The sequence below is a fragment of the Cyprinodon variegatus genome, unplaced genomic scaffold (assembly GCF_000732505.1).
Source record: "Cyprinodon variegatus isolate N-32 unplaced genomic scaffold, C_variegatus-1.0 Scaffold509, whole genome shotgun sequence".
NCBI classification, from domain to species: domain Eukaryota; kingdom Metazoa; phylum Chordata; class Actinopteri; order Cyprinodontiformes; family Cyprinodontidae; genus Cyprinodon; species Cyprinodon variegatus.
In genome coordinates this window covers 150,343-164,905 of record NW_015150962.1, presented here as the reverse complement: position 1 = coordinate 164,905, position 14,563 = coordinate 150,343, and the positions used below count along the sequence as shown (strand labels likewise).

At 38.1% G+C, this 14,563-nt stretch overlaps 1 protein-coding gene across 1 annotated transcript; it reads left to right on the top strand.

Annotated features, from left to right (window-relative positions):
- The first annotated feature begins 1,875 nt into the window (after positions 1–1,875).
- LOC107094850 (NUAK family SNF1-like kinase 1) lies at positions 1,876–14,301 on the top strand. The gene is made up of 7 exons (XM_015390712.1): positions 1,876–2,349; positions 6,813–6,933; positions 7,520–7,671; positions 9,310–9,375; positions 11,286–11,405; positions 12,684–12,816; positions 12,910–14,301. The coding sequence occupies exons 1-7, from the start codon at positions 2,014–2,016 to the stop codon at positions 14,079–14,081; spliced, it is 2,100 nt and encodes a 699-aa protein (XP_015246198.1). The 5' UTR covers positions 1,876–2,013; the 3' UTR covers positions 14,082–14,301.
- The last annotated feature ends 262 nt before the right edge of the window (positions 14,302–14,563 follow it).

The following is a 14,563-nucleotide window of genomic DNA, read 5'->3' as shown; positions in this document are numbered from 1 at the left end:
AAAACATGCTGGCCAACTAGTTAGAGGCGTAGCCATAACATTTTTATAAGGGTGGCCAGGCAATAACCAATGTATATTGAGGGGTGGCCAAAAGTGGATAGGCATCAGAACCTCAGGGTTAATCTACACTGTTCCAACAGAAACAAGCACAACGTCCACATTTCTAAATAAAGCCAAACTATAGTTTCCTACAGCCCTTGCTAACAAATAGATGCATAAATTTAAACATCCGTCTAAATAAAAGCTATATTGGATAAATTCCTTCTAGGTTTTAGTTCTGGAGCAATCATCTTTTCCATCATCATTACTTACCTAATTTTATCAATATCATTCTACATTAAATTGATATTTACTAGTACTAATGTCTACATAAATTGATCATTCAATAAGTTTTTATTAAAATAGTTATTTACAGTATCTATTATGTCACTGAAGACTCTTAGATGACTTGCAGAGACATATAATTTTCTCTTTACGGCATATAATGCAAAATCTAGTTTTGAAAGAGCATGAATTTTGTACTAATCATATCCAATGTTGGTATATTGATGTGCATAATTAACCACAGTGTTTTTGTTGTCAAGTAATTGTTAATATATATGTAACCACTACTTCATTTAGTTAGCAATAAATTCAGTAGGAAAGTTACTTTTGTTCTAGGGTCACACAGCAGGATGATAAGCAAATAAGTTTTAACAACTTAATTTTATTTTCTTTCTCCCAAAAAAAAGTCCTGATAACACCATTTACCTTAATACAATTTAGAAGATAACTTAAAATGTCCACCCTTATAAGAAAATCAATGTTCAGGACAAATGAGGGTAGGTTTTCTAAATCGTAGCTTATAAGCTCATTTAAACAAAGTAATTAGTCCTTAGATATAACAGTTCGGTCAGTCAGTTATGTCAATGTGCACGTAAGTTGTCAGTTTAAAAAAATTAAAATAAAATAATGTTCATGAACATATTGTTTTGTGTATAGAAAAAAATATGGACTGGGGGCCCCCTTTTTGTTTAATAAGCTTATCTGTTGTCCAAGCAAAATATCCAGCTCCAGGAGCTCCAGTCCCTCCATCTTCCCAGGCTTTAGTCCAACATAAAGATGGCTGCAGGACCTCTAGATCTCCACTCGTTCGTTCAGATATCGGCCGTCCAAAAAAACCAACCTGCATGCAGAGCATCAACCGATCATGCAGGCATACAGAAATCAGCAAAATCCTTCAATCACGCTCAGTAATAATCAATTCAGCATTTAAAATGAAAAAAAAAAAGCTCAGTAGTAAATAGGTTACTTAACAATATCACTTCAGCATGAAACAGTCTCATTTCACAGGACTATGGTAGGCTAATTACAGAGCGACACATTATACTCGTTTTTTTTCCTAGTTAAAAAAACTGAGCAACGTTAGCGCCAACTAGGTAGCCATTCTGCATAAGAACTAAGAAAACAAACACATTAAACATACAGACAGATCAGAATAGTTTATGGGGGTTACATATATAAAATCAAAATGTTTTGAATATTCTACTTGAGAGAAAAAAAGTGTTAGGGGTGGCCCTGGCCCCCCATCTAGCTCCGCCCCTGGTACATTTGGTCTTGAACCTCCAGTGGTAATTGCCCAGTGGAAACCGAAATACAAAAGCAACAGGAAACTGATTGATGTGGTGGAAGTAGGTTGCACCGGTAGTGCAGTACATTCCAGACATGTTTCTGCCTCCATGTGCTGCTCAGTCAGCTATAATGAGCACTTGGAAAACTCAAGATGATCCCTGGAGACCGTGACGCGACGGGATGTTGGAATCAGGAGGCTCCACCCATTGCTCTGCCTCTCATCCCATCTCACCTCCTGTTGAGCGCATAAGCATAACAGTCAGGATATGACTCAGATCAGCGTTATTACTGCGATTATTTGAAAACTCTTTATATGGACAAACTGAAGTGTCCATTCATCAGCGCAATTTGCGGATCCAGTGAAGGCTGTTCCTGACAGGTGCGCACTGTGTCCAAAGGAGGATGGGCAGGCGTGAAGCGCACGGCAGAGGCGCGATGAACCCCAGCCACCTCTCCGAGCTCGGCTGTCTTCAGGACTCTGCGTCCAGCGGACAGCATCGGGGAAGCGGCGGCGAGCAGCTGCAGAGGACCGACGGCGGTCATCCATGCAGCTCAGATCAGCGGCTAAGAAAGCCGGTGATAGCGAGCCGGGCATCGGCTTTGGCTGCAGCGCCGGTGGAGGTGAAGAAACACCAGCATAAACACAACTTGAAGCACCGCTATGAGGTGATGGAGACGCTGGGAAAAGGTACCTATGGAAAAGTCAAAAAAGCAGTGGAAAGGTCCAGCATGAAAACGGTGAGTGTAGTAAGAGTTTGTGAAATCAAATCAGAGATGATCTTAATGATGGGCCTGAGGATTTATTTGTTCATACAACCCTAATATGTTAAAGCATTAAAAAATATAGATTGATACATATAAAGCAGCGTCTAAAGACTGGCTTTATGTGGTTTCTAGGAAGGGGCCACATTTTACAGCTGCTTTTTGTTTCTCTGATTCTGTCTCCTTGAACCCCAGCCAGCCTCAGCAGATGGCTGCTAACACTGAGACTGGATCTGCTGGAGGTTTCTTGATGTTAAAAAGGAGTTTTTCCTCTCCACTATCACTACATGCATGCTTAGTGTGAGGGATTGCATTCGAGTCAGTGAGTCGAAGCAATCAACTGGTGTTCCTTAGATAGAAAACTTTGAAACAATTTGACTGTATGATCTGGTGAACTGTAAAGTGCCTTGAGATAACATGTTGTGAATTGGCGCTATATAAATAAACTGAATTGAATTGAATTTCTGGCAACACATGCCCTCAGAGCTAGACATGACTGAAAGGCATGGATACAGTGAGCATAAAAACATGAAACATTTTAATAATGGTACCAAATATCAGATATTGTTGTATTCTATAACAAATCGTGGAGCACAGAGGTGATGACATCTAATCCAAACCCCATATTTATAAAGAGGATGCCTGTGTTTATTTATTTATTTGGAGACTAAAGTAACCTCTGGGCTTCCATGTGTCTTTCTGATGCTGAAGATTTGCATCTTGCTCTGCCAGGCTGAGATGCCTTTGCTCTGACTCACTCATTTGGGGGGTAAAAACCCTGCAGGTCTCTAACAGTAGTTTGACCCAGTTCACTCAAAGCCTTCTGAAACTCAGCTTATAGACAAGCAGGATCTGTTTTACTTTAAAACTTCTGCCTATCTGGTTAATAAACACAACGGAGAGAGGGAATACTTATTTTAGGATGTGATCTCACAGCCTTTTAAATGAGTCTGAGAGACAAGCTATTCCTCTAACACATAATAACTTCAATCTTTTTAGAAATGTGAGATTGGTTCTTGTCCTTGCTGCTTCATAACCCTAAACATCTAATCGGGATGAAAGACAATAAGGAATGAATAGCAGTGGTTTTGTGTGCAGGGTGAGGCAGTTTGTCGGGACATGGGGAAAATGCAGAATTCCTTGAGCCATTAGCCACTGCATACCAGGGATTCTTTCAAACAAAACACACATTATTTTTGGAAACAAAGCTAAGGGGCTTTTGACTGAGCTTAAGGAAAAGGGAAGAGAAGGAGGAAGACACTGTCAAAAACATGATAGGAGTTGAACAAAACTAATTTAAAGAATGAATAGTAAAATTTGGTATTTAGATTGAGGTGAAACATTATGAATGTGCTTGATGTGTTAGCCTCACTGATAAATACATGAGTTATTCATATCTTTTAAGTTTTCCTCTGAAACTTTAGTCTTTACACCAAATAGTGGTTTGCAAAAACACTTGAAAAAGCTTAAACATTTCTCAGGTTTTGTTTGTTATAGCCACAGATTTTAAGGTGGGAATGAGAAACATAAGATAATACATAATGGGTTAAAGGAAAATTATCTATATTTTTTTAAAGAAAATCTGAAAGGGTGGAGGATATTTGTAGCCATCTCCTTATGAGTCGGCGTATGTATTGAACCACCCTTTGGTCGGGTCACAGCTGCAGGTATTCCGAAGCATCTAAAATTTCCCTTCATTTAATGACTTTAAAGCTCACATTATATCTGACCAAATGTTGTTACTACCAAGTTTCACTGTGTTATTGGGATTTCAAGATGGTGCAGTGTTAGTTTCTACACTAGCTGTCACAATTGACAGTTAAAAGTGTAAAGCTCCACACTGGTCTCCTTTAACCAGAGCCATCTTTTCAGCCTTTTCGTTCCCCTTCATGACTTGTGGGAAACCACATATAGTATTTTGTCCTACAGATCAGAAGAAAAACATGTAAAAGCCATATATACATATTGTTGAATGTATTTTTTTTATTTTTGTTGGAGCACCTTGGTATATTCTAACAGAATCCTACAAAATGAAGAAAGTGCAGAAAAATATATATATTAGATTCTCAAAAACCATTTTATCTTTCATTTTAAGAGGCACAATCCTACGCTTTCATCCTCAGTACGATGATGAAGACATATTTTCTATAATATCACATTATTACTTTAACTGTAGTGTGTTTGTCTTGGTCCAGATCCCTGTCAGCAGCACAGTCCTGTAATTGTTGGCTATGAAAGGAACAGCTTAAGTCTCCGTGTTTAGCCGAACACTGAGGTCCAGGGTCTGTTTGGCAAGGATCCTGTCTAATCCCATGGCTAAATCTTACGCAGATGCTTAAGTGACTCTTGGGATGCGCATGTGTGACTTTGCATGCATGTGTTTGCAAGGACATTTTTGATTCTGATTGTAAGCCAATAAACAAATCAATATCAGTTTCTCAGCATCCTGAAGATTCATACAGATATAATAAACGTTGTTTTGTCAGGACACAATTAATACCCTCGAGATGCTGTAATAAATATAGAAAAGAGGAAAAGGAGGAGGGAAATATGACACGCTGTTACTAAATCAAAATAGCCTCTGAATTTCTTTGTCACTCTATCTTTTGGTTTAATATGCAAGAAAAAAATCTTGTCACTTCCTTTTGACTCATGCAGGTTATTGCTTATACAGTATATCCTGCTTTTATGAAGCAGTTATTCTTAGGCCAGAATTTGTCATTTGACTCATTGCATAGAAGAACAAAGAGACAGGCTTAGAAGGCTTACACAAGTTAAACTTCTCCCACATTGAACTTGTCCAGAAGCATAAACAGTACCATTTTTATGCAGGGTTTTTATGAGGGTAAGCAGAGGCTCCCACTGAGAGTAAAACACATCTCCTAATATGTCATGCTCTATCATTGTTGTGTGTTCTTTTAGCAGCTATCTCCATTTATGTCTTAGTGATTGTTTTTTTTTTTAACAAAGAACTGACACAACAGAAAACACAACAGAAGTAATAAAGTGTTTGAAAATGTAGTTAATCCTTATTTGAGTTCTTTAAATCACAAGATGCTCAAGAATCAAGTTGATCACAGAGCACTTATAGGCACAAGCTTACAAGTGCTTACTGCTAGATTTAGCAGCTTTATTTGTATTAAATAGTGATTCTCTATCATATAAGTAACAAATATAAACAAGGCATGTTCTATAAATAAGATCTATTTTTAATATGAGTTTAAATTGTTCCATTAAAAGCTCTATCTAGTTTATTTCAAAAGGTGAAATGAAGGACGGCTGCTAATGGATGTCAGTTGAACATTGCCTGCTTCAGTTTCTTTCCTCATGCTGCTCCACGTATTCAGGTCAGATATTAGTGTAGCTCATTAACACTGGAAAAATGCAATTCAGATGATAAATGTTCAGCATGTTTGCTGCAAACTGCAAACTGCTGCCCTTTTTCATCAGCCTGTAGTCTCAGTTATTGTGGGAAAATATCCTTAAATGCCTCGAGTTTGATGGTAGAAAAATGCAAGCTATTCCCACAAAGCAGTAATTTTCCTTCATCACTTAGCTCTTCATCAATTATGGAAGGTCAGCCCAGTCCCAGGAATTCAGTGGCTTGTGTTTGCGTTGCATAACTGCCTGAAGTCAACGGACTGTGTGAACTGTGTCTTCCTGTGTCCCTTAGACGTTTTTTTTCCCTGCAGCTGCAGCACTGACCTTGAGAAAGGGTCCAGAATAACCACAAAGATGCTCTGGGGTTCTATAAGCATGACCATTTATGTATTTTAGTGTAAGCTTTGCTTTTGGACATTCTGCAGAGATTTGTTATACAAAATTTCATTGTATATTTCAATTAGAGTAAAAATTCTGACATCTGCTTTTTGCCTTCGTGCTATTTCTGTAAGCTATTTCATATGCAGAAAAGAAAAGATAGGTGGCTCATGTTGTGGGATATCTGTTTTAGTGTTCTGCACGTGTGGGTTTAGGGGGTTGGTGAGGAGGGGCGGTTATTGGAGTACAATGAGTGCCTGGGATTAAAGAAGAGGAGCGTTAACACTGCAGCTGTCAGCCTTCTGTTTCTGAGCGTGGTCACTTCACTGGACAGTAGCCTTTAAAACCAGCATGATCACCTTCTAATACCAAGAGATTTTATTTGTGCTACTTAGTGTGCATCACTGTGCTAAAAGTGTTTGTAAGTTTTTACAAAAAAAACCCTTTATTTTAATAAAGAGATAAAGAAAAAATAACCAGCAACTTAGCTAAGAATGTAATAGAAGAATTGCTCCTATGCTTTTATTTCAGTTTCTATGGAAACAAACATTTACCAAGTTTCATTAGGTTACCTTAAAAAGAGGTGTCTTCTGTTTAAATCACCCTTATTTTAATTCTTTTTGTAAGTCATACACTGTTTTAGCATTTTTTTACACTCAGATGCCCATTGTCATTCCCAGGTGGCGATCAAGTCGATCCGAAAAGAGCGCATTATTGATGACCTGGATCGAATTCACATCCAGAGAGAGATTGAGATCACCTCCTCACTCAGACACTCCAATATTATACGCTTCCATGAGGGTAAGACTCATCGATACATCCATCTATGGATATCACACAATCAACCTATCGAGGAATGGAGATATAACTGCCAATAAACACAAATGTAACTTAAGCCATACTTTAAAAAAGATATTTTTTAAAAGGCTATCTGGTGTATTTAATAAAAAATAAACCCTTTTTTAAATAATTACTTAAATCATATAAATGATTAACACTTCAAGTCTATACATTCTACAATCAAAGCGTACATAGGAAGTTGACCCAGAAGGCGTCTCCATTAATCTTATTTTTTAAAACTCTGTAAAATAGAATGCTGTAACAAACAGGCCAGCAAATACATTGTAAAACTTCACAAACTATTTTAATGTGAAGATTTCCCATTTAGTATCCAGAGCTGGAGTTAGATTTCATAGATGTCATTTGAGCTCCATAGAAATACCCAAAGGAAACTACTGCAGTTAATTTCTGTATATGTTCTATGAAAATTGGGTCAAAAGGAAACAGAGAAATCCTTCTTAATTTATGTCCTAAAAATCTGGAAAGGAATCATGAGAATATGCGGGACTCCTGCCTGTAAAATGTTCCTCATGTCCTCTGTTGACAGTGTTCGAGAGTCGGGATAAGATCGTGATAGTGATGGAATACGCCAGCAGAGGGGAGCTGTACGACTACATACAGGAGAGGAAGCGGCTGCCAGAAACAGAAGCCAGAAGCATCTTCAGACAGATTGCCTCTGCTGTCCATTACTGTCACAAGGTTAGACAAACATATGGTCTGAAAATGAGCCACAAAAAAATTGAGTGTAAACTAGGGCACACGTGCTGAGTATTCAGTTTAGCATTAGTAAATACCGTAATACTAAACCCATTTAATCCTAATCATAATACTTTGGTGAAACCTGACTTTGGTTTTCAGAGCTCTCTGGGTTAGGAGCACATTAGGCTCTGATTGCTGTTTGTACTCACATATTTACATATTTACCAGCCTCCTTTATGAATTGGCGGGGAAGTAAATCCTTCTTTTCCGTTGTTGATGTCAACATTGAATTATCAGCTTTGCCAAAAAGCAGGAATTACTGATGAAATGCCTAAGTCCTGTTAATACTCAGCAGCAGCTGCAAATTACAGTCAGTTGAAATAGAAGAAAGAAATATACTATTTTATCTTTCAGCTTATTCAACTTGAAACGACATCCAGCTTCTTTGGTTTGCTGGGAGGAGGGATTTTTTTTTCTTCATCTCCTGCTACTCTTAAGTATTTTCTCAAAATAGTAACAAATGTTCTGGCTTGAATGAATTATTGATTGTGCTGCAAAGGTATGCAGGGCACACTGAGATATTTCCAGTACTTCCACTGTTTTCCTTTAATACAAAAAGGCCAAGGGAACTAGATTACAATCTTTTCTTTTACCCTTTTTGTTTTTCCTTGTTTACAGAAACAGATATACACAGACTTAGACTGTGCACAGAAAACACGTTAAAAAACATATAATAAAGTGCACTGAGGAGGATAAAACAAAAATAATATCTTTAAAGTCTTTTAAAGAGTGTCTATTAGGGTTTTATCTTTTCCCCTCAATCAATTTCAACTCATTATCTGCAGAAACATTAGATCATTTAGCAAACCTTTTCTCTAAAAAGATCTGAATGGTTTTCTTTCCCCTAAACTTTTTAAACTTCACTCCTCTGCACGGGCGGTTCTTGACAGGGGCCAACGGGGGCCAGGGCCCCTGTAGCTAATGTCCTGGCCCCTGTTATGGCTCCTGTACTGAAAACATAATACTCAAAGAAATTCTAAAGATGATATGCCCTGCAACTGGCATGGTTACTGATAGTTCCTTTGGATCTATTTCATTTTTTTCTTTACCAATTGTATTTTATTTACTATTTAAAAAACAATAAGGTGATAGCTTAGATCATTGAGATATGATCCCAGTTTTCATCTGCTAAATGTTTTTTTCAAAACAAATTAATAACATACTCAAATTTTTTACAGCTGAATTTAACAGTTTTTCTTAAATTCTAATTCAGATTTTATAGAAAACTGTTATTTCATCTTAAATTAAGTCATAAATATGTAAAATTCCACAATTCTGAATGTATATTCACCTAAAAAGACATTTAGAATTTTAATGAAACTTAATTGAATAGAAGTCTCACTTCATGCAGCTATCCTGTTTTTTTTTATTTCATGCTTCTCTGTGCCCCCATGAAAACACGCTGACCCCCTCCTGGCCCCCCTGGTACATTTGGTCTAGAACCGCCACTGCTCCTCTGCCCTCTGTTAGCATGAATGAGGAGACCGAGGGATCATCTGATTCAAAAACTTAAATACCTCATATTTCCCTGTCATATTAACCTACCTCCATATCCTCATGCTCTGTCTTCTTGTGCAGAATGGTGTCGTGCATCGAGACCTCAAGCTGGAGAACATCCTTTTAGATGAAGATTTAAATGTCAAGGTAAGACTTCTAAAATTACATTTAAAACAATCCTTCATTCTTGAAATTAGCTTAAAGCATAACTGTTTAAATAAACATGACATGATTGTCATTAAAAGCCATAATGAATTAAGCTGGCTCAGCTTTCCTAAAAAGGTTAGAAGACAAGTTGGCATTTTTACATTAAAAGAAGTCTGCCCACATTAAGTGTAATGTTTTTATTATTCTAGAGTGAACATGGTGCATAGTCTCTTATTGTGACCCAGGGGATATTTTTTACCATGCCTGAATAATAATGGCCTTATATGGGAGCTGTGCATGTTCTAAGAGGAACGTGGAGAATGTGGCTGCAATCTGGGCAGACAGTTAAATAAATAATGTTAAAAAAGCCCTATGTGCTGACTTCCTAGCCGCTCGTCATTCACTACCCACCTAAACAAAACAAGTTCCCCGCACTGATCTCTTTTGCAGGAAATGACCAAGATTTATGTGTTTGTTTTATGTCTCCACAATAGAAAATGCTTGATGGTAGGTGAAAGAAAGCAGAAACAGTGGAGCATGTTTCACAGAACTTTGGGACTGTGTCAGTTTATACTGTGATTCTATGGTTATGCTATATGGCTCAACCAAGTGGGAGATAAGAAAAACATGTAAATTATAATCAGTTTGATCATTTTCCTGTTGTGAAAATGTGGCACAAATTATCTTTCAAGACAAGTTTGCAAAACAAAAACATTTCAGAACAATTTGAAAACCTATTTTATTTGCATCTGACACTTGATAAATTATTTGACACTGTCAAGACTTGCAGTATACTTTGCAAAAAGCAACAGCCTTCTATTAAAGTGCAGATTTTACAAAAATTTTATTTTATGACTACAACTGATTTGTACTCAAAAAGGAGATTTATATTAGAAACATTAAACATATTTTTTACCTAAGTTGGAATTTGGACTGCGAAACTAGGAGGTTTTAGAGTGACCCTTTCATTCTGCACCACACCAGACATTCTTAAGGTGTTTTAATTGTTAATTGTTTTGATGAAAAATGTGTAGCTATTACCTTCAAGGCATACATCTTAAATCATACTTTTTTTATTACTGCAGAGAAAAAACTAATGCAAATATTATATAAAAGAATATTTACTTCTTAATCTTATTCCGATTTTGACTATAGTAATATTGTTATGTTAGAGCTGAGCTAGATTTTTAAGCTCTCTAAACTCTCACATTTGTTTATGCATATTGTCTGAAATCATTTCTATAGCGACTGAAATGTAGGGGCCAAAGTCTTGGATGGACATGCATCACAAACACACATTGTTATTGCCACTGTAAAATAAATAACGACCTCAGAGCCACGTTGCTTACACAGTGTCACCTTCTGTATATAGGTCTCTTATGTTGTGCTCCTCCATGTGATGGAAAAAATGTTGTCATGTATTTTTAACACCAGAGCTTCTGATAGAGGTCTGCTGTGCATGTGAATAATCTCTTCAGATAAAGTCATGGCACAGTACGTGTGGTTATGTCTCCTTGCAGCCTGGAGTGAGTGATTGTTCCGTTACGTAAGCGTGAAAGCAGCACCAGCCTAATGTTTTTGGCTCTTCTCTTGTCGATGCTTGCACAATAAACTGACTAAACCTTCAGGCCTATTTTTGGATCAGTTAAAATAGCCATGAGTTCTTGTGCATTCAGAACATGACTATAAATTTGCAGAACATAGTAGCTTTAAAGGGATCCAGATTATGAGAGAAGACTTTGAAGAACTATTCAGTTTAACCAAAAGTTAAATTTGGTTGCCATTAAATTCAGTATTATGTGCTGATGTCAGTTGTTTTAACAATGTTATTTTGTTTTTGCTGTGTGCATTAGTAGTAGGGAAGAATATTCTAACTAAAATGTGTTTCTTTGTTTGCTTTTTTTTTGCAGCTGGCTGACTTCGGGCTTTCCAATAATTTCCAGATAGGCTCCCTGCTGCACACCTACTGTGGAAGTCCTCTTTATGCTGCACCAGAGATAGTGAAGGGGCTGCCATACACAGGACCAGAGGTTAGTTAGCCAAAACAGTAGCTAAACAGCTCATGCTCCTGTGTGCTTGGAGTGTCTGCTTCTCTGCCTTAGTTTTCCAAATTAATTTATGATAAAACAGTAGAATAGAAAGTCAATTTCCTTGATAGATGAAGCTGTCGTTTTTAGCTTTGGCATTTCTAAAATGGAAAAAAGACAGTCCATTCTTCTCATCTTATGCCTGAGGAAAACGTTTAAAATAACTCATATGCGTCAACTATTTAGGTCAAAAAGTCCACTGTGTGCCTTTAAATAAAATATACTGACAACAAATAATCACAGAAGTTGTGTTTTAGAATATGCTGAATATATTTTAAATCAACAAAAATGAATCAAGAAACTATTGATTCATCGCTTAACAATTTCTTACTAGACATCAGATCACAGTGGGGTACAGTATTCAGTTCGAATAGAGTTTGGGCTATCCCTGTGAAGGCTTATCTGGGTGTTTATCATGGCTGAGTAATATATTTTGTAAACAATACAGTATAAGTGTGTGAAAGTTTGCGTTCATAGAATAAAAATTGGATCCAACATTAGTTGGTTACTTGTATATTTGAAACTTAGTACTATTGTTTCCCAGATACTTCAGCTACAATGAATCAGTCAGAATTAGGGTTTGGAAATGATAGGATTTTCACTATTCCCTTCGATTCTGTCAAACGATTCGATTCCTTATCGATTCTGCTACGTTTTATTTCTGCCTCCCTGGGCGAAAACAAAAGGAAGTGAACAGGAGCTGCCAGCCTCTGAGTCACCCAGGCTACTCGTCTTGTCACAGTCATCTAAATCTAATGGAGAAGTCATCCGTTTAATGAAAAAGCCTTTCTGTACAATTTCGGGAAATAAACTCATCTCCCCCTGATTTAAATAAACGAGCGTTACCTTTCTCTCGCTCCCTGAACTGCGGAGCAACTTCGTAGCATGTTTAATAAGCCCAAAGAGAGGTAGGAAACTGGATTATTTCCAGAAATGGCATATGATTTACTAGGAACCGCATCAGGCACAGCCAATGATATAAAACTAGCTACTTACCACCAGAGTTGACTTTTATGCAGGTCGTAACTTTAGCTTCTGTCTGGAAGCATCAAAAACACGGCATTCGTCAAAATAAAAGGGCAAAAACATGGATTGATAGAAGAAAAAAAGGTGTTCAAGCCACTAACAACCCTTTAACTGAATTGTAATTTTGAAGGTGTTGAAATCTTATATAGCTTATGGTTTTAGCTAAATACTTGATGTGTTTTTGTTGTGTTTAAGGTGGACTGCTGGGCACTAGGGGTGCTGTTGTATGCTTTGGTTTACAGCAGCATGCCTTTTGATGGGGCCAATCATGCTAAGCTGACAGAGCAGATCAGCCAAGGCCGCTACCGTAGACCCAATCCACCTTCAGGTAAACCACTAAACAGTCAAAACTCTATTAAAAACCGCTCAAACATCTATCAGGTGTGCTTACTTTAAGAAGCTGTTGATCCGTTTCTCCCAGATGCCTGCGCCCTCATTGACTGGCTGCTAACAGTTCGCCCAGAAGAGAGAGCCACAATAGAAGACGTGGCCCACCACTGGTGGGTAAACTGGGGCTATGAAGAGAGTGTTTGTGACTGCCCCACATCTCCACATCAGGAATGCCCTTCCCCATTGCTGGCCCGCTACATTGACTGCCAGAATCAGGTTGGCACTGCGAGTCATATGGCAGCTGATCCTGGAGCCATAAACCAGACTTTGGACTCCTCTTGCTGTCCTCAACCTGCGTCAAAGTCTTTTTACTTCAATTTCCCTGTAAAAAATGACTGTGATGAAGGAGCCAGGGTTCGTGGAGGGATTTCAAACCTCAGAAAGTCACGCAAGGAGAATGCAATCCCACAGAGTGCAATGGGAGCCTGTGCTGATGTTTGTTCATCAACTGTCTCTTCTACTCCAATGGCTACCTCAACACCAGAAAGAAGAAAACCTAAAGGTATACTGAAGCACCAGAGGAGTTTGGATTCAGTTTTTTACAACTCTCCAAAGGAATACTCCTATCAAACATGCAGCACTCTCCCTCACCAACATCGGACACAAACACTTGCCCACTCGCATGGAGATGTCTTGTGTAAAACACTTTCTCATCCATCTACATTCAGTCAGCCTTCATCTAAGATGCCAAAGAAAGGGATACTAAAGAGTCGAGAGACGGGTTACAACTTAACCCCGGACAGAAATCATTCTGGAGAAGGAGTTAAAGAGAGCAATGTAGGTCAGTCAGATTCACACAAGACTTTCCCAGCTGCAGAAGACAGTCCCACCATGCGCACAGAAGCAGTGAGGAGACGAAAAGGTATTCTGAAACGTAACGGTAAATTCTCTCGCAGTCTGGATCTTCCCGACAATCCCAGTTCTTCTGACTGTCCAGCCTCTGCGGTATTCCCTGAGGTGCTCCAGCAGCTCCTGCGGCCCACAGGGGACACCGAGGGCCGACGCAGCCGCCCCTCTAGTGTGGTCAGCGAAGACAGCTTTTACTCCTCGGATTCCTTCGATCTGTTGGACTTCAGCACTCAGTCACAACGCAGGGTTTTCTCTCAGGAAAGGCAGCAAAGTAGCTGCATCTCTGGAGAGAGCCTGGGGCAGATAGAAACAGAGACAGGCAGAATTGAAGGAGATAAAGGAACTAAATTCTAAATATGAATGATCTCTGTAAATTTTACCCATCATGTAAAGCAACATTTATGATGGTACTTGCTTGTATGACCATCAACACAGGAGATTCTTTAATCTACTGTGTGGATGAGATGAAAAGTGAGATGGAAGTGAGCTAATTTCATCTCATCCACACAGTAGATCCTTTCCTAATGTATAGAAAGCATGTGAAAATAAAATGTGAGAACAACAAAATGTTAGTTTTTAAACGTTTTTAACTATTTGTAAACTAAAGTTACCTACTGTGGGTGTTAAGTTCAGATGTTTACAGTGGTATATATATATATATATATATATATGTGTGTGTGTATAGGATGCAAATTCTACTAAACTGACTTTAAGTGTCAGATTTTTATGCACAAAGGTTGTTTTTTACTTTATAAGCCTTATGTGAAATAAATTGGTTCTGGCACACCAATAAGCAGACTAAGGGCACTTTTTTTGTTTATGTGAAAATATTTGCC